The sequence below is a fragment of the Motacilla alba genome, chromosome 2 (assembly GCF_015832195.1).
Source record: "Motacilla alba alba isolate MOTALB_02 chromosome 2, Motacilla_alba_V1.0_pri, whole genome shotgun sequence".
NCBI classification, from domain to species: domain Eukaryota; kingdom Metazoa; phylum Chordata; class Aves; order Passeriformes; family Motacillidae; genus Motacilla; species Motacilla alba.
This window is the reverse complement of record NC_052017.1, coordinates 46201366-46225057: the sequence shown is the minus strand read 5'-3', so window position 1 is coordinate 46225057 and position 23692 is coordinate 46201366. Positions and strand designations below refer to the sequence as shown.

The 23692-nt window shown below is 39.9% G+C and overlaps 1 protein-coding gene across 1 annotated transcript in view; it reads right to left on the bottom strand.

Annotated features, from left to right (window-relative positions):
* NPSR1 (neuropeptide S receptor 1) overlaps window positions 1-23692 on the bottom strand; it is a 58020-nt gene that overhangs the window by 17286 nt on the left and 17042 nt on the right. Inside the window, exons 3-4 of the mRNA XM_038128292.1 lie at window positions 1315-1418; window positions 915-1008 (exon numbers count right to left, since the gene is read on the bottom strand). Coding sequence (XP_037984220.1) covers window positions 915-1008; window positions 1315-1418 — 198 coding nt within the window. The remainder of the gene's footprint in view (window positions 1-914; window positions 1009-1314; window positions 1419-23692) is intronic.

The following is a 23692-nucleotide window of genomic DNA, read 5'->3' as shown; positions in this document are numbered from 1 at the left end:
CCTTGATATCCATCTCCCTGTTCTGAAAGAGCTGATCTGCATGCTGGGGAATATAAAGCTAAATTTCACACAAGTTTTTGAAGCTTTCAGACCTTAACATCTGCCAAAGCTGCACCACTGTCTCAGCTGTGATTGACTCACAGGTTTTTAAGGCCAGGAAGGACCATTAATCTGATCCCCTGAATAGAGCCGTCTGGCAAAAGCCATCATTACTCCAAAACAAGAATGATATTTGCATCTGATTAAAGCATGGTTTAACCAGACCTCATGGTTCTTGTAACTGTTCTTCTTCCTCCCCACCTGCAATTTCTGTTTCTTCACTCAGTGCAACATTCTTAACGCCCCACTTTGCCTCTGTGGGGAAGAAATAATTTTGCTTAAATCGTACTGCCAAGAGGCCAGATATATCCGAGTGCTGTGTAAAAAAACTGAAACCAAACAAACAGAGGAAATTATAAGAAACAATAGATATCCAAACTTATATGCTATCTCTTTTGAAGATACATCAAACTATTGTCTGAATTCTCAGTACACCCTCCATCCAAGTTATTTTTTTATGTGAATAAATAGACAGTATAGATGTTGCTGCTCCTACAGTCAGTATAGAGGAACAATGGACAGCTTTTGTCCATTAAAACCTTCTAAAAATGCTGGAATATAATGAAAACCATTATACTTTTTAAAATGTCATTTCATTCTTTGCTAACACAATGCTTATAAAAACTGCTGAGGGCTAAGTGGAGTTTAATAAATCTCGAAACCACAGCTACTTCGTCCTTTGGAAAACTGTAACAGAGTTCAAATGTAGCCAGAGCAGGAATGAATAATTCATAGCAACAAGGTTAAGAATTTTGAGAACTAAAAAATTATCCAATAATGTCTACAGCAATAACAAGGTACTGAAATTCTCCTACCTCCTTGCAAGAACTTCATGGGGTAAACTATGGCATGATACCGGTCTATGCTCAGTGACACGAGGACGTAAGTTGAGGCATAGAGAAGGACCACCTGGGGCAGAAAGAATAACAAGACAACAGTTGAGACATCTATTGCAGAAGGTGATGTCAGCGAGAACTCTGAACTAGGAATGTTTCAAAATTTATTAAAAAAAACCAGAAAAGGAACACCCCCCCCCACCTTGTATATTCATCCAAGTATTTTTCCTGTCACAAAATTTAAAATATTTAATATGCTTTAACATGTTTGATCTCTAAATGAACATTTTCAACATTGAGCACTTTTGTTGCTAGAAAAAATTCTACATTTTTGTCAGAGTTTACTCCTATGGGGGCACAAAGCACAAGGTTTTTATACCTGGAAGTAGCGAACGACCCTGCAAACGATATCAGGGGCCATAAAATCTCCAGTGTAGCGCCAAATGATGTCAGTCATTATGTTGATGAGTCCTGTGAATGAATCTACAAAGAAATTAAGTGAAGAAGCATTGGAAGAAGCAAATACATGACTTCAGGTGAACCACAGAGGCATGGAGGACCCTTGAGATTTATCAGTCCTAGGGGCAGTCAAGCCATGACCACTCAGCCCGGTATGCTAGAGGAGCTGGGAAAGCCTCAGAGAACACCCCAAAATTAGTGTCTAAGGGTGTCAGCTTGATTACAGCTGTGACAAATACTGAGCCACTAAATGCCCTTTATCTGTTATTTTACTTTAAAAAGTCTCCTGTGAAATCACTTGAAGTGGCAACCAAATACTGCTAAAGCTAGTGGAAATTTTGTCAGGACTTAATTTGCCAACTTAATTAATTAATGACTAGCCGTGCCTTGTCAGCTTGAAGTTAACCTACTTATGCCTTTACTTTTATATTTGCCAAATAAAATACACCTCAGGCTATTTCTTCTTTTTTTTTTTTTCTTTTTTTTTTTTTTTTTTTTTTGTCCTGCAAGAAAATCTAAAGATATATTCCAGCCTTTGTTCTGTTTCTTATTGAACAAGTGAGTGCTTACAGAGATGCAAGTTTTACAAATGAATCACAAGAACTGGTACTCCTGTTTTACAGACAGGTAATATTAAGTTTTGTCTTTAAAACCAACTTCTCTCACTTGGACAAGATAAATATTTTCAGTGCAGTCCATGGAAGAAAATGTGTACCAGTCCAATGCCCTGCTACTTCAAGTAACGTGTCATGTTGCTCTTCTTGCACAGGTTACCACAAAAGGAGAAAACAGGTTAGGAAAACTTTTAATGCAATTTTTCAGGACAAAATCAAGCAATGTGAAGAAACAGCTCCAGTCCATATTTAAAAACAAATTAAAGTGTTTCATTTTGCTACCACCATTTTACACATTAAAAAATCATATCTAAGGTTTAGAGTGATAAAGATATTTTAACCCCCATATCAGAAGATTTTGATTTGTAATTTATGCATTTGGAAACAAGATATTTCAACAATAAAAAAAAAGTTTTGAGAAATAAATAGTTTGGGTCAGTATTTCTAAGCAAATAAGCATGTGTTTTGCAAAATAGGTTTCTTCTATACCCTTTGAAATTACAGAAATTACAGATATTTGTAGTTGGAAATTGAGATTTCAGCCTAATGCTTCAGAAAAAGCAGCCTGGTTTGCTTCACTGGAAAATCAGGCTTACTTTTTCTGTATCAGTGGTCCTTTATCTCCTCATTTTCTTCTTTCATTTATCTTCTTCTTCAAGTCTCAGTTCAAAATTAAATTAGTGTAACTACATTGCTTCCCTCCTTATGACTACTGTTCAATTAATACTGGTTTGCTCTTTATTCTCGCAGCATTTCCCAGCCCCATTTTCTCTCTCTTCTCTCTCCCCTGCCTCCAGAGAGAGGCTGGATCAGAGACAATCTCCAGGAGGAAGTCTGTGGTTTGAAACATTATGTTAAATATTGATTAGGGTGATGGGGTAAGGAATGATCGTTCCTCTGATGAGTACAGTGGCTTTAAGACTTTACTGAAAAGACTGTAGGTGTATAATTAAGGTGGTCTTTGAAAAAACCACACAGTTTAAGTGTTTCAGAAAGTGAATTGCATCCTCCAGCAGTGATCCAACCGATCCTTTTCCCTTTCTTTACTCCTGAATTATTGATTCATATTCTCTCTCTCTACAGTAATGAAATATATATTGGTTCAAAGTATTACACGTCAATAGAGCTTCACCTCAGGGCATCCTTCGGCTTTTGATGGTCTGAGCATCTGCCAAGCAGGTGCTAAATCAGGGCTCAGCTTTCCTCAGGAGGGGGAGGGAGCAGAGGCTGCCCTCCCTCCTGCCAGTCTCAGTGCTCTGAAGAGGAAAGGGAGAAGGGACAGCACCTCGGCTATCTCCTCATTTCCCTCTTCTCTTGGCCATCTTCCTATCTCTTTTCAATGCACCGGAGCGTGCTTTAGAGGTGCATCCTGCAGCTGCGGTGGGAGATGGGACAGCATCCTGGTGGTTTCCTTCAGGTAAGCAATTTGGCAGTCCCAGGCAACACACTTTCAGCTTATACCCACGTCAGCTTTTCAGTTTGTATCGGGAGTGTGATTTTTAACCTGTGGATGGCCCCCACTTCACCACTTCACTGGCTCATGTGATGGAGATCCACAGGGAAATGAGCCTTTGTTTGGCTGATGCTCGGCCCAAAAGTACTCTCCAGGGCTGTCCTCCATGCATCCCACACCATGCAGCTACCAGCCAGTGCTCAGGCTCAGGAACCATGACAAACTTTATGCAGCAGAAGCAGATCCCCCTCCAGAAATATGGAATGTGGATATCAGCTCTGTCTTTTTCATGCTACAGGTCTCTACCCACTGTGTGTCATTACCTACAAATATATCTATAGCCTTAAGTACTTCAGGAGCTTTAAAGACAACTCAGAATTGTCATTCCCTTGAGAGCCGTTGAGTGAGGTTTTTCAGGTGACTGCAGAGGCTTTTAAATGAGGCTTAAACTTCACAGCTTTTTTTTTGTGCTGGCAGCCTCAGCTCCTCTCCCCCAGCAGTATGTTTTAAGAGCTCCCTATGCTGAATTTCAGAATTGTGGAGGGCGCAGCATGAGCCTCCAAGCACGTGCCCCTGAACACAACACACACGTGTGCAGCAAAGCCAATGCGCCCAGCTGCCTGTGTGGGCCAAATTTAGTCAGGTTTCTCAATGCCCTTTAATTATAGAAACATTCTCCCACTCAATGCCCTCATGCCCTCCTCAGGCTTTAGGAATATCTCTTGTCTTTTCAATCCTAAATGTACCAGACCAACTTTTCTCAGCAGATCCTTCAGTCCTCTGCTGCCTGCTCCAGAGGGTGTTTCTTATCTCATCTCTGCAAAGGACCAGGCTCTCTCAGTATGACCACACATCTCGAGGGTTTGTCCTGCAGACTTTGCATAGGGCCACCAAGTAAAGAATGTGCTTTGTGCTGGTGATCAGACAGCATGAGGGGAAAGTGCACCAAACCTACAAATTATCACAAAGGATTGCTATATACTCTCCAGAGACACAAGTACCTGGTGCAAGGCTTTATTAGTGATTTAGACACTAAATGTGCTGCTCATTAATCTGTTCTCTTATGTTCATCACACCTTCAATAACTAGACTTTTTATTTTTCACACCTTCACAGCAGTTTTTCTTACTAGCCTCTTTTTGCACAAAGCCCTAACATGCCAGCACTATAAACCTGGTACAGAGATAATGAATTGCCAGCAGACCTTTTGCCACTGGTAAATGAATCCTCCTCACCCTTGTATCATCTCAGATGCAATTATATCCACGACCGCAGCATCTTGAAATCCTCATTTGCCATGTAATTTGAATTGCTGTAGTAGAGGTCAGTGCGTGGAAGTCAGCTGGTCTCAGCAATGATCTCAGCAGATCACACATTCCCTGGCTGCTTTTGGCAAGCTTGCACCTCAAACCGTGTCCCTGGATTGCATCATTGCCAGCCTAAGTGGTGAATGTCAGGTACACAAAGCTGACACAGCCAATACATTGCTCTAAACCTCAGTGTCCTCATTACTTTGAGTATCCTCACCACTCCTTACAAAGCTGGAGGCTCAAGTGTTAGATACTTATGTTCTTTCACTGATAAATGTTCCTGGGCCAAATGGTACCAAGACAATTTCTGAAAACTGTCCTAAACAACCTTCACTCACAGCTGTGTACAAGCTTGTCATTGCCACTTCCTTCTTAACAGTCTTCTAATTTTTTTTACTGAGCAGCAGTGTGAGTACTGTGTCAGCATTGCTAGGCAACAGTGGGGTTATAGACCCATTTAATTACTCAGAAAAATGGGCAGAAATTCAATTAATGAAATATATTCTCTTCTGATACAAAATAAAGATGCCAGCAAGTGATAATTTGTGGCTTTTAAGCCAAATGTACATTCAAAGAAGGATACAGATGAAAGAGTTCCTTATTGAAGAGAGAACATGACAATAGTGCGATAGGAATGGAAGAAGTTTGCTCTTGAGGGAGAGTGGATTTTCTATAAACAAATGTAAAAGAAAAAATCCATGAGATTTCAATAATAAGAAAAAGTGGGAGGATGTCTTTGCCTGGGCAGAGGGAAGGAAGAACAGCTTTGTGGGCTTTGTGCAACTGGACAGGTCTGCTAACATTTATCTGCCTCCTCCCTGTTGCCACCATGGCCGCAGACAGTCCTCAAAGGCAGAATTAGTGTCTGCCTTTCCAAACCTGTCAGCATTTCAAAATGCAGCATTTTTAGACAGCATTTATCAAACAGGCCAAGAAAATGCCTGAGAAGGAGAAGCACCCTGTTGTTCCCAGAGGAGACTGAAACTGCTGAATATAGAGCTACAGCATCTGTCATTGGGAAATATTTCAGGTACTGAAACCTGTGAAAATCCTGGGTCCTAAAGGCCAACATAACCCAGGTTTCCATCTTTTTAGCAAAATGCCTTTGGATTTATTTACAGCCATGAGTGCAGGCATTGCATCTATACTTTTGAGCCCAAGAACCACTTGGTTCAGGAGGTGATTGCAGTAGCTTGGGTCGTGGGTTCTGCCTCATATGACTGATCTCAGAAATGTAAAAAAGAAATCACTGCCCTTGGAGGGACAAATCTGAATGTCAGCTTGCTGTTGGTGTGAGTGAAACTAATTTTTGTGTCAAAAAGCCCTCCACAGAGAAAGAAGTTAATTATAGAAAGCAAATGGAAGTAATTAGCAATCTGGCTTGGGAATAGACAGGTTACAACTGTCTCAGGTAATATGTTCATAGAAATTCATTGACTTGATGGTATTGCCACAGGGATGTACCTGTGCAGACTTCAGGATATTCCTTTCATTGCAACTAAGGAGGTTCAGACAAAAATCTGAACTAGCAAGTCTACGAGAAAATATCTCTATCATTTTATTATTACTACTGACACCACTCTTCCCTCAAGACACTCACCCTGAGGATGAAAGTCTTTTCTGTCAGAAGTGGAGAGCAGATTGCTGGTAAGCTGTGATGGGTTAAAAAGCTCCACATGTCATCTCAGCTGCAGTTTCATTTTCCCCTGATGAGAACAGTTCTATTAAGTTGGATGTGGTGATCCATGACTTCTTGGTGAAGCCGTGCCTCTTACTAAAATAACCTCTCTCTTTTCGTGTCACTTACAGAGTGATTCCATTTTAACGAGGTATATTTTGTTCTGCTTTGTAAACAGCACCAAGCTGCACAAGGAAACACAACATTTTGTAAGGCAAGACAAAGGGTGCAAGCTGCTGATCAGGACTGAGCATTTCACATGGCTCATTTTCTTTGGACCTCATGATGTATGTTCCCATCACGCACCACTCCCCAAGGAGCATATCCTCTGGAAGCATCAGAAGCAGCAGTTCACTAACTCCTGCCTGCAACTGAGTGATAGACCCTTAAAAACAAAAGTGGCTTCATTGCCCTATGACAAAAATAAGGTCCTGTCCATGATTTTTGAACTGATGACGCAGCCACTGCTCTCTGACCTTGCTGCTGTGTATCACATTTTATGCACTGTCCGCTAACCAGAGTCAGTGCTGTGAACTTGCCTTTCAAGTTAGCAAAACGCATATCTGGATTTCTACAGGCCTGTGGGTGCAAGAAATTTAAATTAGGTGTTCTTAGGGGTCCTGCAGGTTGGCTTTAGTACAGGCACAGGGCAGAGAGAGCGGGAGAAGCTGCCCTACCTCCTGCAGACACCCCTGCAGCTCATTTTCTCCCACTCTTCCCATAGTCTGTGCTTTCCACTGAAAATTTCACAGGTGGCCTTGCAAGTATTCACTGCACTACAAATAATTTTGTAACCACATTTCCTAAAAAATATACCCAGCTCTTTGTTCTCATTCAGGACCTGATAGTGAAATAGGTTGTATCTCTGCTCTGGGCATCTGTAGGACAAGATACTACAAGACACTTATAAGATACCTTTTCAAATTACAACATTTTAGCTCTTTAAATGCTGAGCCAGGAGAGCCTGGTGTGCCCTCTCCGGGCAGTCATGGTGCAGCAAGGAGCTGCATGTGGAGCAGGGTAGATGCAGGGGGCCTGGGTGCAAGAGTTGCCCTCATGCTTTGACAAATTATTCCTTCTCTTCCCAACCCCCCCCAGGTGCATTTATCTGAGTTTATGGTGGTTTGCAGCCCCTTTCTCCAGCACTGCAGAGCATCATGCTGGAGGCAGGACCAAAAGGGAGGATGGATGACAACCCCAGAAGCTGCCATGAATCTGCCAATCCTGATTTTAACTATTCTAGAAGTGTTGATATGAAGCAGATGTGATTGTGCTTACGCAGTGCAAGGATCCCAGCTCTCTGCCAGAGAATCTCTGGCAAAGGGGCAGAAAGTGATAGCCAAAATTTGAGGTGCACTAAGTTTTTGTGGGGAATCAGCAAGGATACCCACAAATGCTTTGTTCTGTTGTGGTGCCTGCATTGGAGCACACTTTTTGCCTTGGAGCAGCAGTTCTGCCACAGGTACTAACAATGTGTACTGTGCTGCTCTCGGGCATTTCATCCTTCAAGTAGCCTGGAACAGAGCACCAAATGTAATGTATGAAGCAAAACCTGCTTGAAAATTGTCAAGAGAAATCCTGCTCAATTGACCTGTTAAAGCTATGTGGATTTTTTTTGTGGCAGAAGTGGTGCTTTCTTTCTCTTTCTGGCTCATTGGAAGTGACAGGAAATTTTGTTGAACTGTGTGAGCACCTAATTTATTTGTTGCATTTCTTATATTTCTGCTCTGAGATCCACTTTCTCATGAGATGAGGCAGGCTCTGTTAGGCTAGATGTTGTAAAGAATGGATGCAGTGATGCCCCAGCCTCGCTCCATAGCTCATCTAGGTTAAAAGATGAAGGGCTGAAAAAAGCATATACTGCACAGTACCAACCTCTTAAGAAACAGCACATACAAAAGACCTGGAGATCAGGCCTCCAGGAAAAAAAATTTAACATGCCCTGCCATTGTGAAAGGCATTAAGATGATGTTTAATTTGCCTTTATTAATATATCTCTTCCTTCACACCATTGCTCTGGGGATAGAGCTGGAGGGGGCTGGACTGATTCAGCAGTTCTGCCAAGAAGGAGCCTGGCACCCACCAAAACAGGGCGGGATAATGGGAACAGCAGCAGCATATCAAATACAGTCGAGAGGGGTGGGCTTTGTCTCATTATTCAGAAAAACTGGTTCCTCCCACAAAGTTGAAGAAATTACTGGAGAATGGTTTCCTTGTAAAACCAGGATGTATTATGAACCAGTCAGAACAGTAAAGGCATGGAATTTTCATTCAGATGTCCCCTTCTTCAGACCTCTGCAGATACTGTGGTTTGGGATTGGCAGTTGCCCTTAGGGGGAATATACGGGGGCAGATGAAGTTGGTGATAATTCTGAATCCTAGGACTAAGTTTCCTCTTCTCATCTTGTGTTACTTACACATAGATGAGACCATTTTCTACTAGATGAAATATTATTTTGCTGCATTCAGTTGTTCAGTGGTTCATTCTGTGTAAAGAGAATGTGTCTCAGTGAAAATGCAGAAGACACACCCCTGTGGATCAGTCTTTCTTACTTAAACACAGAAAAACAAGGATATGCCTCCTCAAAATACAAAGGAATCACACTGTTTGTAATTCATTGCTGCTGTATTTATTTCAAGTGGTGCCTATACTTGTAGTGTTTTCCAGAAAAAAAATTCCCTTCTGAGATACCAAGTACCAAACAATTTCATTTTTAATTATTTGCTTCATCTTGTACATACATCCTGCTGCTAGTTCTTCTGAATCCTCTGTACTGATCCTTTTGCCAACTCTTTACCTCAAGTATTTAAGGGACAGCAGGTTTATATCTTGGTCGCAACAGAAACTGTGTGACTATTCTCATGTAAAAATGTGGACCATCCTAGGTGTATTTTTTCTTGGTGTAGTTCAGGCACCCAGGTCACTATGGTCATTGATCACCCACACTTCTTCCAATGCTGCCTTAGTCGGTTTAGATATTGTTGATGCAGATACTTTAGTTTAAGTAGGAGTGGTAAGGGTAAAACCTTCTTTCTTCCCTCACAGCAAACTGTAAATCGGACTCCCACGGTATGCAAGCAGTGACACTGCATGCTGCAGCTCAATTTTAGTTGAAGCTTTGGCTTTCTTTTACAGAATAGTAGAATAGTGTTCCTTCCCATTTTTGCATCTGCTTTGTCTCCCCTGGTGTTTGCTCGTAGCATGAACAAGAGCACACTGGTTAGTTTCATTGGCAAATTCCCATATAAAATCATCATGTGGAAAAGGCAGATCAGGCAAACGCACACTGAGCTGTTTTCCATTAAATATGCTGCAGTGCCAGAACAGGCTGAAAATTCATTACATGTGATCTGGATCTCAGTCCCGCAATTGAGTTGAACATGGCCAAAATGGACTTCTAAGCATTTGGTCTTAATAGAGCAACTAGGTCTCTGTAGCACCACATGGTGTCTTTGACCTGAATTCCATAAATCCTATTATTCATTTGTAAACGTTTGGTAACCAGCTAGGCAAGGGAGTTAAAGGAAGTGACTCTCCAGAGAACACCTGAACGTGAGTTGGACATATTGGCAGGTGATGAACTACCACAAGAAAATGTTGGATGTGTCATCCTACAGCCCTTGGCAAAGATGGGTAAATGTGTCAGTGTTATTGTTAGTAACACAAAGACAATCTAAGTAAATAAATATCACTGCTTTAATATGCAAGAGGGGAATAGAAAAACCCTGATCTTCTTAATGTAACTTCAGTGCGTGCAAAGGCTATTTCCAGAATAATTTCTGTTTGATTGCAACTAGATGTGCTGCAGTACAGATGATGGGCTAAAATGTGCTAATGATGTATTTGTACTTTTGATGTCAAAAGTTTAAAGTCATGTCTTTTAATGGGAGCTAATGAGATCCTAAGTGATGATTCCAGGTAAAGCGTAGTCGTTATGGCCATGCTGTTGGCAGCACCACACTCGTGCAATCCTGTTTCTCAGCATTTACTGCTGGCATGTGAAGAAAGACAGGTAGCAAACTCCACACACCTACCTATATTTAAAAATAGAAGTCAAACTCTCATGTAGAGTAACTGTAAAATAAATGTCCTCTATGTCAGGTGACAATCCTGCCTGGATATCCGTCAGGGAATCAAAGAGGAATCCATAAAATTTAGAGGTAATGTTTTCCAAGTAATTCAGAAAAAAATCCATTTCTCCCCTTAATGCTGAAATGTTGGACCCAGAGGATTATACAATTTATCTGCCAAGCACCTTTTATTAAAAACAAAACCAAAAACAAACATAACACAGCTGTCATTAGGATTTGAATGTCTGAAACAGGCTGAAGATAGGAAAGCCATAATCAGTCCTTCAGGACCACATAACAATTCTGTAGCTGTCAAAACAAGAATTAAGGCTTCCTATAAACTGACAAATTGGCACAGCAAAAGCTGACTGCTGCTGATGTAGAAAATGCATGGTTCATTTCATTGACTGTCAAGTGTATCTACAAAACATATTCAGGGCCACCACTGGGCCACAGGAAAGGCTATCAAAACAACCTTCCTAAACCATCCTTATGTCTGGTTTTGCTCTGGAGCCCCATAGAAAACCCTGAGTTCACCTCTTGCCCTTCATGTTCCCTGTGCCTCATTACATGCAACAAGAATAAAACCCCTCCTGTTCTTGCACTCTGCCTTGTTCAAAAAATGTGGTGTTTTGAAGCAAGTAATTTATGAAAAGAGGCATTAAACGGGACCGTTGTTTTTGCAGCCAGACTTAGAGATGCTGCTGCTCTGTTTTCCCAGACGATGTTACTGATATGAATAAAGTCTGTGCCTATACAAACCACTTCTGGACTGTGGCACTGCATGGAGCTGGTGCATCAGATGTTGTCAGTGTGGCCAACTCAGACCTCTCTAAATCCTCCCCTGGGTTCCCAAAGGGTTCCACCTGAGACCAATATGAGGGCACAAAAAACCTCCAAGACCTACACAGAGCTTGCCTATGATGGAGTCAAAGTCCCCCACCAGTGTCAAAAGTATTTAGACTGCATGTGAATTTTAGTTTAAGGGCTAAGCCAGCCAGCCTGAAGCTGTGTCAAGGTTGCAATAACAGCCCAAAATTGAAATGCCAGCATGCCAAAATCATAAAAGACACTAGTTTTTTTCAAAATGCCTGGCTTCTTTTCCTGACCAAAAATGCATGAGAATCTTTGAGATTAATGACCAGATATTTGGATTTTCCCTGCAGGTAATTCACTGAGATTGATTGACTGTAAAGAGTGTAAACAACAACTCTAATTTGAAAGCTAAAATCAATTGACTTGTGCCTTTTCCACATCCTGTCAGTCAACAGCCTAGCAAAGTACTTCTGAAATTGGAATGTCTTTCCAAATGATGAATGAATATGAAGTTTTGTGTTTATTTAAAATTCCCACTGAAAATGCAACTGTGGGGAAAAATTAATGAAGATCCAAGTATGTTTATCTACATCTGAAGCAATGAATGGTCAAGGAAGGGATGTGAATATTTTTACAAACATCTTATAATCATAGAATTATTTAGGTTGGAAAATATCTTTGTGAAGATAATCAACAGACTTCATTAATTCAGCAATATGAAGAATTTATAACCACTATCATTTCAAGAACATTTTCTGCAAGGCACAAAAAATGTATTGTGGAAATATTGTTAGCTGAAAACAATGCTAACCTACCAAAGCACTCACATTGAAAATGTATTTGGTATACTAATGAGTGAGTGTTTAAAGATTTGGAAATAGAGTTGAAAATGAAAAACTCTGTTCTTGCAGGAGTCCATTCATTTGTGACATTTCAGAATGATCAAATTAGTCTTGAGCAGGAGAAATCATTTTGTTTGTGATAGTATCTGCATACAAAGAGGTCCAATAGAAGAACTCAAAACCATTTCCTTTTACAGATCCTTTCAGATTCACATTGACATTATAAACCTTGTAAGTGGAGCACAGAGTTATTTAAAAGTATACCTTCAAGGGGCGTGGTTTTGGAAGCACGGCTTTGTTTTTCCTATAATCTTGTTGAATTGATTTTTTCCAGTCTATTTGTGTTAGATGGGTAGAGGATTCACAGAAATGCAATTGTGTATTGTAATTTGACTTTGATCACAGTAATTTTCTTTCTTGAGTCTCCCAAGCAGTCCTCTAGAAACTGCAGCAGTAATGGTATGCAGCAGTGGATATTGAACTGCTTGCAAGCCACTCAGGCAGCTCATAAAAAACATTATTAAAAGGCAAATGCCCTTTGTGCTCATAGCTTCTAAAGTACACAAGCTGAAGTGCTTTAATACTTCTAATGCATTTTAATATATTGAGATGTGCTCTCTTGGAGTTGTTGTTGTGGCTTTCCAGCTGACAGCTTGTGCTCTCCTGCCAGTCACCGTGGTCTGCTTTGACTCTGACTCTCCCTCCAGTTCAAGAAGTCAGGAGTTTGAGCGTGGTTTGCTGGGAAGCTCAGTGACTGGCAGGTGGCACATACATTCTTTCTGGACTAATTTAATCTTCTACGGAAGGAACCTCTTCAGAGCATCCTGAACCATTTCCTTTCTACTAATGAGTGCTCTCCCAAACAATGGAGGCTCTGGAGATGCCCAGTCCTGCAAAGGTGCTTTGGCTCACCTGCTAATGTGAATTGGCTCCCAAGGTGAGAGTTCTGGAGACCTGCAAAGGCCACAGAGGACAGGAGCATTTTCTGTGCCCATGTAGTGTGTGTGCTTTACCAGCTAGAGTAACAAAGGAACCATTTTAAAGAGAAATATTTTCACTGAGAAATTGGCATAGTGCTTTATTTTCTGTCTGCATTAAACAGCAATCTTCCCATCTCCTAAGATCATCCCTTGCCCGGCAACATCCATGAATATTATGTTCCGACATAACATTCAGACATATGTTTTCTCCTTTACCTGATGAATTGGGACCACATCTGAGGATGTGCTTTCTCTCAAAATCAGAACTTGTGCAGGTGACCTGGAGCTTTCCCCAGAAAGAGAAGAGCAATGAGCCTTGCTGTAGAGCTCAACAGCTGAATAAGTATTGCTAATCCTTACAGAGTGCTGGGGAATTCTTCTATCATTTATTATTTTCTGTAAATGTTGGTTTTATTATCATCATTTTTTTTTCTGTCCTGCCTAGTTCTTTTGTAAACTAAGGATTAACTTTATACTGTCTACAGGGTCCAGATTTTGTGGCTTGTTTCTGCAAATTGCAGTCAAAAAGGATGCAGATATGTTGGAACATCTAAAACCTTCACACAAACAGACACCATTCTAGTCAGTATCAAATTGTCAACATAGGATTTATTTTTTCAGTTGGCCTCCAGATCTTTATCCCAAACAACAATTTCTCTATTGGCTCACAAGTTCCCCTAAAATGGAAATTACTTTCCCTTCTGGTGTATTTTGGTGTATTAGGGATTACTCCTTAATAGTGAGTAAACTGTACTGCCTTCATTTCCTCCTCTCCACTGCTCCCCTCCCCTTTCTCCACTTCCAGGTCTGAATGGAGATATTTGATTTGTGTAACTGGTCTAGATAGTGAGTGCTCCTCCCAAAAGGAGCACTTAAAACTTACTTTCAGCTGTGGAGTTTATGCCTCCACCATAACCAAAAGACGTTAGTAGGCAGAGGGCTGAAATTCAATTGTTTCATGCTTCATGCCTTTGGATATGGTATGCACGTACAGTAAGGTAACTTCAGAGTGCAAAACATGCTTTTAATGCCATTAGTGACAGAAAATCCATACTTGAGGCAATATACACACACTTTTTCCTGCCCCAGACATAGTGCAAAACAATTCCATGCATTTTCCATCAACCATCCATTTTCTCCAAGGCCTCAGAAGACGGCCAGCACTGAATCTTGTCTCACACATTCTACAAGCAGGTCCCAGTAAGCTGGGGTGCTACATGCCCACACTACTCAAAAAATGTCTGCTTTAACAAGCATTTGGTAGACATGTGACTGCCTTTGAGAAATACCTGAGGAGAGCAAAAAGTGCTCTATTTTAAACAAACCCAGTTGCTTTATTTACTGCATAAAAGGCAAACTGGGAATTTGGGAGGCACTTGATGAGTACCCTGTTGTGGTGTCCCATTGAACCTGGCAAGCTGAAAGTACAGCATACCCATGCAGGGAGACTTAGAGATGGTATTCACTTACAGCCAGACTGCAAAGGCACAGGATACATTACTGACTTGTTTGTCTAAGAAGTTTCAGTGTTTGAGAGAGAAGAATTTACAGCATATTATGAGAGGGTACTTCAGAGAAACTAGGTTGATGTGCAACTGATGTGGTTGTCACTTATTAATATTAGATTAGACACCTTGGCAAAGCAAAGATTTCAGGTGGGTAGTTTTATCACTGTGCTGTCTTTTGTGCATTAAAATTTCATTAGAGTTTCTGTCTTAGAGCAATGAGATTTGCCACTAATAACTCTTTGACACAAAGAAACTTTTTTAATATTTGAGTAACAAGCACTATAAAACCTCATCAGAGCAGATGATCAGAGATTGGAGATGCATGGATTCCATGAGTGGATTGGTACTGTAGTAGAGTCTTCTTGGGTCTCATGCCCTCAGTACTGTGAGGATTATTCAAATGGAGTGTGCCATCTAACAAGCTCACTACCCAAAATGTGTCAGGCTTGCTTTGTGCGTGTTTGTGCTTCTGACAGGGACAGGAAGAAATCCAAATTTAAATTATTTCTCTGAATGAATGATGGAAATATTCATGGTATTTCAAAAAGATGAGCAGAACACTGAAAGACCCTTACTTTACAGGGTTATGTACAAAGCTGTCCTCAGGAGTGGTGACACTGGATTCCATGCTAAGAATGATGGAAAAAGCCACTCTGCTTTTCAGCCCTTTTAGAGGCAATCTGCTACTGACCTCCATGAGCAAACAGCTATGACCTTGCAGTTCTTAAGAAAAGGGTTTAAAGAAGAATGCCCCCTTGAATTTTAAAAGTTTTGCATGTTTCATTAAACAAAGATGACTGAGCAGCAAAAGACATTTCTTGTATTTCAACTGGCTTATCAGCAGGAGAGACAGTCTCATAACGAGCATTGAAATTAATATACCTTAATTTTTTTTCTCTGGATTACTAGTAATCTAGTAGTGACTCCAGCACTCCCATAACACATTAGAAGAACAGTGATTATGCTGTCCCTATCTCTGCAGCATGGAAAAGCCATTTTCTAAGAGGGAGCTCCATCCTTTCCATATGTGGCATCAGCTCCTGATAGCCTCTCTGCCTATGGGAGCTGGAAATGAAAATGTGTAGAAATCATTCTTCCATTTAAGACTAGAAAATGTCCATCAAAAAAAACCAATGCCATCACAAGATGTAGATGGGTTTTTGTTTGTGGGCGTTTCTTTTTAGGAAAAAAATAAACTTTTTTTTTTGTCATGTATCTTCAAGTTCCCACAATTTCAAAGCAAACTATTTCCTCATGCAGACAGCCCCATATTCCCCACTTCTAGTGTGCAGATTTCTGGCATATTTTAATAACATTTTGTCTATTGTTCTATTTTGCTAGTTTACAATGAAAGTAAAAAATGTCTTTCCAGAAAAAAATTCCTTTTGCTTGTTATTAGTAACCTCTAAGAAACTGGCAAAATCAAACACTTCTGCTTTTCAGTGCTGTTATCCCTGTTCCTTAGGAACTAGCAAAAAGTTTGACTTGTGAATGAAATATTTGCAAATTTTTCCAGATGTAATTTCCATCCTACTTTGACTGATCATGCTCTTGTTAAGCAGGTCTTCATTCTTCTTTCTTGCTTGCTACTGCCTGCATCATAACATAATAGGAGTGGAGAAATGTGTGATTTACCTGCAAGTTTTTTTGGATTTCAGGGCTATGGTGTGTGGGTGTGTGGGTGGATGTGGCTGTGTGTGAATGACATGTGTGCAGAAACAGAATCAGATTTCCATTGCATCCTTCAGTGATTTCAGGTGGTTCTTTCCACCAACACAGTGGAGCACAGCACTTACATGCACTGAACTCAACAATCTTGAGGTTCTTTCCTAACCTAATCTATTCTGTGATCCTAAAGATTCTCCTTTAAGGGTAATCATGCAGCTGTAGTGTTAATGCACAGGTTTGGAGTAATATTTGTCACTTAAATTTGTCACTTTTGTTCCATATCCCATTTAGATCTCTGCAATTTCCTGAAAGGACACTGTAGAAAGTTGGGGGGCAGTCTATTCTCCCTAGTATCAAGCAATAGACTAAGAAAATGTCCTCAGGTTGTGCCAGGGGAAAATTAGTTTGGATACAAGGAAAGATTTCTTCACAGAAAAGGTGGTCAAGCACTGAAACAGACTGCCTAGGGAAGGGGGTTAATCATCATGCCTAGATGTATTTAAAAGAGATGCAGATGTGATACGCAGGGACATGATTTGGTGATGGAGTTGGCAGTGTTAGGTTGGACTCGATCTTTACCAACCTAAACGATTCTGTGATTTCATGAACAAATTGTCTTTTGGGCAGCAGCTAGAAAATCTTGGACAAGTTCCAGATGGCAATTAAGAAACAATTCTGAGCAAAAAAGAAATAATCCTGCACTTTCCATCAGGTAACATTGCTATGCCTTGCTGGGCTTAAAAATAAACAAATGGAAAGGTTCTGAGAAATACCTTCCCTGTAAAACTTTGTGTTTGGGGATGGGATTTGAGTCAGAGCCTTCTGAGGTCTGATTGAAAAGGAGGAAGATTAGGTTCTTAGCTGTCAAAAATGAATAGTAATCCTGACATATTTGGTGATGTACGAACACTGGAGGGATTTAAATAGTCAACTTTAGAGATCTAAATTAGGAATTGAATCCTTCTGTGCAAGTCAGTGAAACTTAAGCCCAAGTATAGAGCTGCGTGGAGTGTTTTGCTCTATTGGCTATAAATTAAACATGGGAAGGGTGACTTTGTATCTTACATACCTACAGTGAGGTGCCTAAAATAGGTGACATGAATAATCCCTAAAATGAATACCAGTGTGCAAGAATGCAGTCATGAGGTTTAATCCAATTATCTCTGGGACAATTGTGTCTCATTTTTCTCCCCAGGACTGATGTCAAGATGTGGGCTTTCTTCAGACCTACTTCTGTACACATGGCAAGAGGCTAACAGGGCATCTGCCCTCCACCCTTCCTGCTATTACACAGCATCATAGAATATTCTAAGTTGGAAGGGACTCTCAAGGATCACCAAGTCCAGCTCTTAAGTGAATGGCCCATAGGGAGATCAAACCCACAACCTTGGTATTATTGGCACCAAATTCTCACCAGCTGAGCTATCTCAGTATTAATGATGTTGTATAAAGCAAAAGGTGCAATGTTCCAAATAACAGTACCTTCCTCAGGTGGAGCAGGTCACAGCTTAAAATTGCTTTGGTCGAAGACCTGAAATGAAAATTGTCACCTATGTAGTCAACCACCCAGCTGTAAGACAACAAAGGTATCTGAAGATACTTGCCTAATCTGCATTTCACTTGGCTGACTAGAAAAGTTACCAAGATTGGAATTTTGTTGTTCTTTTTGCTGTTTCTTTCAAATACCACATGGCTGCTCTAGCATATGAGCCCAGACCAAACTGCATTTTTGTCTTACAGCCCTCAAAGTGCTTTAGTTGCCCATACAAACCTTTATAATCTCCACGCAGCCCTACTGGTATCAGCAGAGCTGTAACAGTGCAGTAACTTTGCTGCACAGTGCAAGTATCAGCACAGGGTTAGAGAAATTTTATTGGAGGTAAAAGTGGGGAGTAAAAACCAACGGGGAAAAAACAAAAAAAAAAAACAAAAAAAAACCAAACAAACCAAAAAAAAAAAAGAACAGCTGAAAGGAAATGATTTCATTTTAGTCACACAGATGTCTAGTCAGAAAAACATTTGTACGCAAAGATCTGAAGGAATGACAGCTTCTTTTGAAAGAATAGAAATGGTAAATATGGACCTTCTATGCAGAAATCTGTAGGTGGGTAAGTGGAATCAAGTTTAGGCTGTGTGTGTCTGTTGAAATGACAAAACAATGCCTTTGATAAAGATAGGGCATATAAGGTCCATTCATCACTTTTAATCCTTCCAGAAATGACTTATTAGCCAGGAAAAGCAGACAGAACAACTGATTCCATCTTAGTTTAAAATTGCATGATCCAGGGTGAATTTGGGGAGATAGGACTGTCACTGAGATGTTACATTGATATTGCTTATTTCCTTTCTGGGGATGTACAGGGGCCCAGACCTCAGGGATGGTTTCAAAAACACTCCCAGATGACTTAGGAACAGAAGTCTGGTGCCTGCTTCTGATTTTAAACATACACACACTGCAAAGGAATAATCATTGGACACTGTATTGCATATTTATAGGCCTGTTGTAATTAGGTTTTCCCCTGCTTTAAAAGCAAGAGAATTTATGAACCAAAGCTTATTAAGTCCCTAAAAGCTATATAAGGAAATACTCAATATCTTTGTGCAAGAATCAACTTATCTATTGAAAATACTTAATAACTAAAAAAAAAAAAAAACAAATTAAAAAAAGGATATGTCTGGCTTCAGAGTGTTAAAGTGATTGAGATGCAGATGAAATGAGGGCATATCATCTTTGTTGCTAAATTCTCAGGTCCCAGTGGTCCACTGGAATGTGAAAAAAACCCCACATGACCATATCCCACACTAACCATGGTACTGGAACTACTGACAAGCAGAGAGACTGTGTTTGCTGTTGTACATTTGCAGAGGAAGATACAGTTTCTATCCCTAGGCACTCTGAAAATTCCACACTGAGTTTCTATGTATGATGAACACACAAACTGTCCCCTTCCAGAACAATTTAGTGCAGCATTTAGGTACTGTACTTTGAAGAGAGAAAATACCTTTTCCATCAGTTCTCATTGCCTGTGTGAACGTCAGCTCTGTACTTGGGTTTAAGCTGCAGAGTAATTTTTGCTGCCTGAAATGGATCTGAAGACCACTGTTCACAGAAAATAGACAGAAAACCACTGGTTTAAGGATGTCTGCCAACTGGGTTGTGATTGCATTAATTACAAATCATGAATCATCGACATCTTGTTCCTGCATTTGTAAGATTAAAGTAGGCTATATAAATAAAAGTCATTACAAGGTTTTTAAGGGGATGATCATGCTTGCTTTCAGTAGCAAATTACCTGTATATTGCCACTAATGGGAGGGACACTGCATTCTACTCCTATGGGTACTGCGTATTCGTTTTTGGTTTTTTTTTGGTTTTTTTTTTTTTTTGGTGCTAGTGCTGCTGTTTCCTACTGCAGTGAGCCCCAGTGGATAGAGTCTTAGCAAACACAAATACTGTGTCCATCCCTGGACTTTCCAATGATGCCCTGAGAAAATATTTAATTATCTAAAACTACATAAGCATTAAGAAAAATATAGCATAACAGGTTTCCCTCTGTGGGCTGGTTAAAAACACTTAGAATTTGGTTTGGAATTGAATTCTAAAGCAGAAGTTGTTGTCAGCAAATCTACAGCTCATTTCTGCATTCTCCAAATGTCCCATCTCTACAATAGCTTCCAGCCAGGTTTTTGGAGTATCTCATTCTGGCCTAAAACTCTCTGCATTGAGATTTGATCCCTTGCTGTTTCTTTGTCTTTCCTCATATACTTGCTTGACTCCAATCCTTTTGGGCACGTACAATAAAGGCAAAGGTGATCCAACTGCCTTAAACCCCAGGATTACTGCCAAGTCTCCAAGGCTACCTTTTTTTCTTATAGTCCCAGTCTTGTGGTGTCATAACTTTACCTTTTCAAAGAGGTAAATATTGCACCAGAAGAAGTTTCTTTTGCTTTAGACCTCACAGGGAAGTAGCGTAACTCCATGGATTGTTTGAGCACTAGTCCCAAATTCAGTGTACCCACACTACCACACTGGGCCAGAACAAAGTATTTTCAGGATACCAAGTTTTCTATGTCAGACCTCTTGCTTCATGATTTCACCTCTAAAACATAAAATCTACTTTGTTTTCTGTGAGCATTTTCCTTTGGCTGGCTGACCAAATATTGTGAAACAGAAGCCCTGATACCCCTAAAGAGAACATATCTCCTTCACGTAAAGCTTCTTTCTGTCTCTCAGTTTTGATGCTGCAGTTCACTTCTGGTTTCCTTTCCTGCCTTCTGAGGATATTCCACTTTTTACCGCATCTACTTCAGGACTGGTTTGGAAGAAAATGCATTTTAAGAGGGATGCATATATTGGATGTTTTCATTGGGAAAATAGAAACTATGTTTTGACTAACCATTTGTGCAGAGATAAATGAATACATACAGACATGCAAAATACTCATGGCTCTTTACGTAAGAAATATTAGAGTATAGTAAAAGATGATTCATAATATCAAGCTGGAATTGTACAGCACCAGTGTCCAAGTTGCATATTACAAACTAGGGAACTATGATTCATCTTCAAATCTGAGTAAAAGTTCAAAGGAGAATTCGAGTCTCTCCTAGATGTTATTAAATCACAAGGAATGGCAATGGGTAGCAAATCTGTTTTGCCTCATGCTGCCACAGGGTATTGCAGGCTGTGATCACATTTATCTTATCCTGCATTATGTTTCAGTTTGTGGGGGCACTCTAATACATACCTCACTTAAAGTCCCATGTTGCTTTCCTCTTACTGAATTTGTCTTCTTGGCAGAATCAGCATGGAAAAATGATTGCTGCTTTTCCAGGCAGCTAATGCAGCCATGCAACAATTTTTTTATTCACATAGTTTCCTGGGATGCATTGAATAAGCAATACTAATATTGCTGTGTTTACTCCCAGAGACCATTTTTGCTCTTGGTAAATTGAAGTGCATTTATTCTGTAAATGCAAAATGAAAGTTGTACTAAATGCTATTGTTTCCATAGCCTAGAGAGGAAAGGCGGATGTAATCTATTTCTTTCCCTATTTATCAAGCTGTCTGTGCAGTCAGGTGAGTTGCAGAGTTCTTAGACTTTCAGATAGGTGTTTGGGAATCAAGTTGCTTGCAAAACTGGGCAATTTGGATGCCATTGGGTATTCTGTAAAATTCCAGTGTCTGTGCCTGAGGGAATATTAACAAATTACACTCTTTCTTCTCAATCTTGACAAACCTTTTTCAGCAGTGATGGGAGCATGCAGTGCAGAACACAGATGATCCATTAGCAGAGACAGTTTCCTTACATTAATTACACTTTCAAGAGGTTTTAGGACATATTGAATATAAGAAATGTACAAGTTCTTCTCTCAATTTTAGCAATGAATTCTGCAGTATGATTTTAACTTCCTCTAAGTTTTCTTTTCCTTAGGTAGGATGATGAAATCTCTCACCTTTCTTCAGCCTTCATATTTTTTCCTACAAATAGCAGACAATTAGTGTGGAAAGAGGAGGAAGACAGATTTCTGGGAATTAGATCAGGTTTGTGCATTAAGTTTCTGTGTCTTTGGGAGACAATCATTTAAATCATATTGGCAAGTTCCAGCCAAGACCCAGCTGGCAAGACAGGCGAGTTTTCCAGTATAACTGGGAACTCTATGGATTTTTTGACTGCCAACAGTCCACCTCCATTAAGGTGGCTCGCTGATTTAGCTGCTAATTGGCTCTCTGCAATTAACTTCCATTGCTCATAATCACTGTGATGTCTAAGGTACTTGTAAAACTGATGAATTTGTATGTATGATTTCTCTAAAGTGCAGAAATATCCCAAGTATCATTTTCCTGATTAAAAGCTGGAACAGAGACCATTATCTGTTAATAATCTTCTACATGTTAATTTTGGTAATGGTGTTATTATATCAAGCTTTTCTACAGATCATGGAGTAACAAGTCATCTTCATTCCTTCAAGTCACATAGAACAATGAAGAACATTATTGAAGGACAGGCACACTGCATTAAAGCAGTCAGTACCCAGTACCCTACTGGTTTTGGTGTAGGGAAAAAAAAGAAGAAGAAAATAAGGACAAAATTTGTTCATGTTTAGCTCTTGTAGCTGCACAGTTAGAGGCATTCATTTAGTGCATTTAACTGGAAAATTAGTTGGTAGTCTCTGCCTTCAGTCATCTAATCCAAAGTCCCCCTAGAAGTCAGTGATTGAGCCCAGCTAGTTTTAGTCTCACAGTCATGCTCTCTCTGGGCAGAAGCAACACAGAAATAAAGCAGCACTCTTTGCTTTAGCAGGGTCCATTTCCACCGATACACTTGTGTAGCCCTCTCGTAGCAGGTTCTCCGTGTATTGGCTTTTTACCAAACACTGAACAAAATAAGTGCAGCTGGTGAGGACCAAGGCTTTCAACTTTCTGGGAGCAACTGAGAAAGGTGATGATACAAATATCTTTATATCACTTCTTAAATTACCTCCTTGTCTTTTTAATGTCATTCTCAAGTCATCCCTTAGGATTTGGTATTTATACCACAATATGGACTGTACAGCCACCTATGTTTGCAGAAAATCTTTTGTTCTCCTGTTTATATGTAAGCTACCATAGAAATTAGATGATGTTCTTTCTGATTTCTCTCTTCATTACAGTCACACCAATACATATGTGAGCACATATTTGCAAACAAGGCTGTCAGACTATAGCTTAAAATTTGGCATGCAGTGAAGTGCCTACATGTATTTCTACCCCTAACAATGGACAAAATGTAACACTGTTCCTAAATTACTGACTTCTGCTAAATGGTGGAATAGAAGCACACTGAGCTAAAGGTCATGGCATTTCAAGTTCCACACTTCCAGATGGTAATGTTGGAGAAAAAGATCTAAATAAACTACCTACTTCTTGTCAATAAAAGGAACTTAAATACATTCCTCTGTCAGTAGTAGTTAAAGTTGAATGGAAAATAATGAGAAGCAAGATTCTTTCTTTTCATTCATTCTCTTCAATTCATTTCTTTTCATTCAAATTTAGACTTTTTTAATGTATTGCTTGATTGGTTTTGGAATTGGTCAAATAATAGCAGTTCTTACTGTTACAAAGTACTAACTCTTTGGTCCATAAATTACATTTCTTATCCATTACTACTCAGATAAGTTGATATATGCCTCATGTCCACTGCTTTTACATTTTGAGAGTAAACTTAAGAAGGCCTCCATTTGGTAGAGCTGGGTAAACTGACCTATACAGATAAAAATATGTGGACAAACCATCTTTTCTGAAAACAACAATATTTCACTTCAATACTTCCAGCTTTTATACAGCACCTGTGAACTCATCCCACTCTTTGATCTTGAACC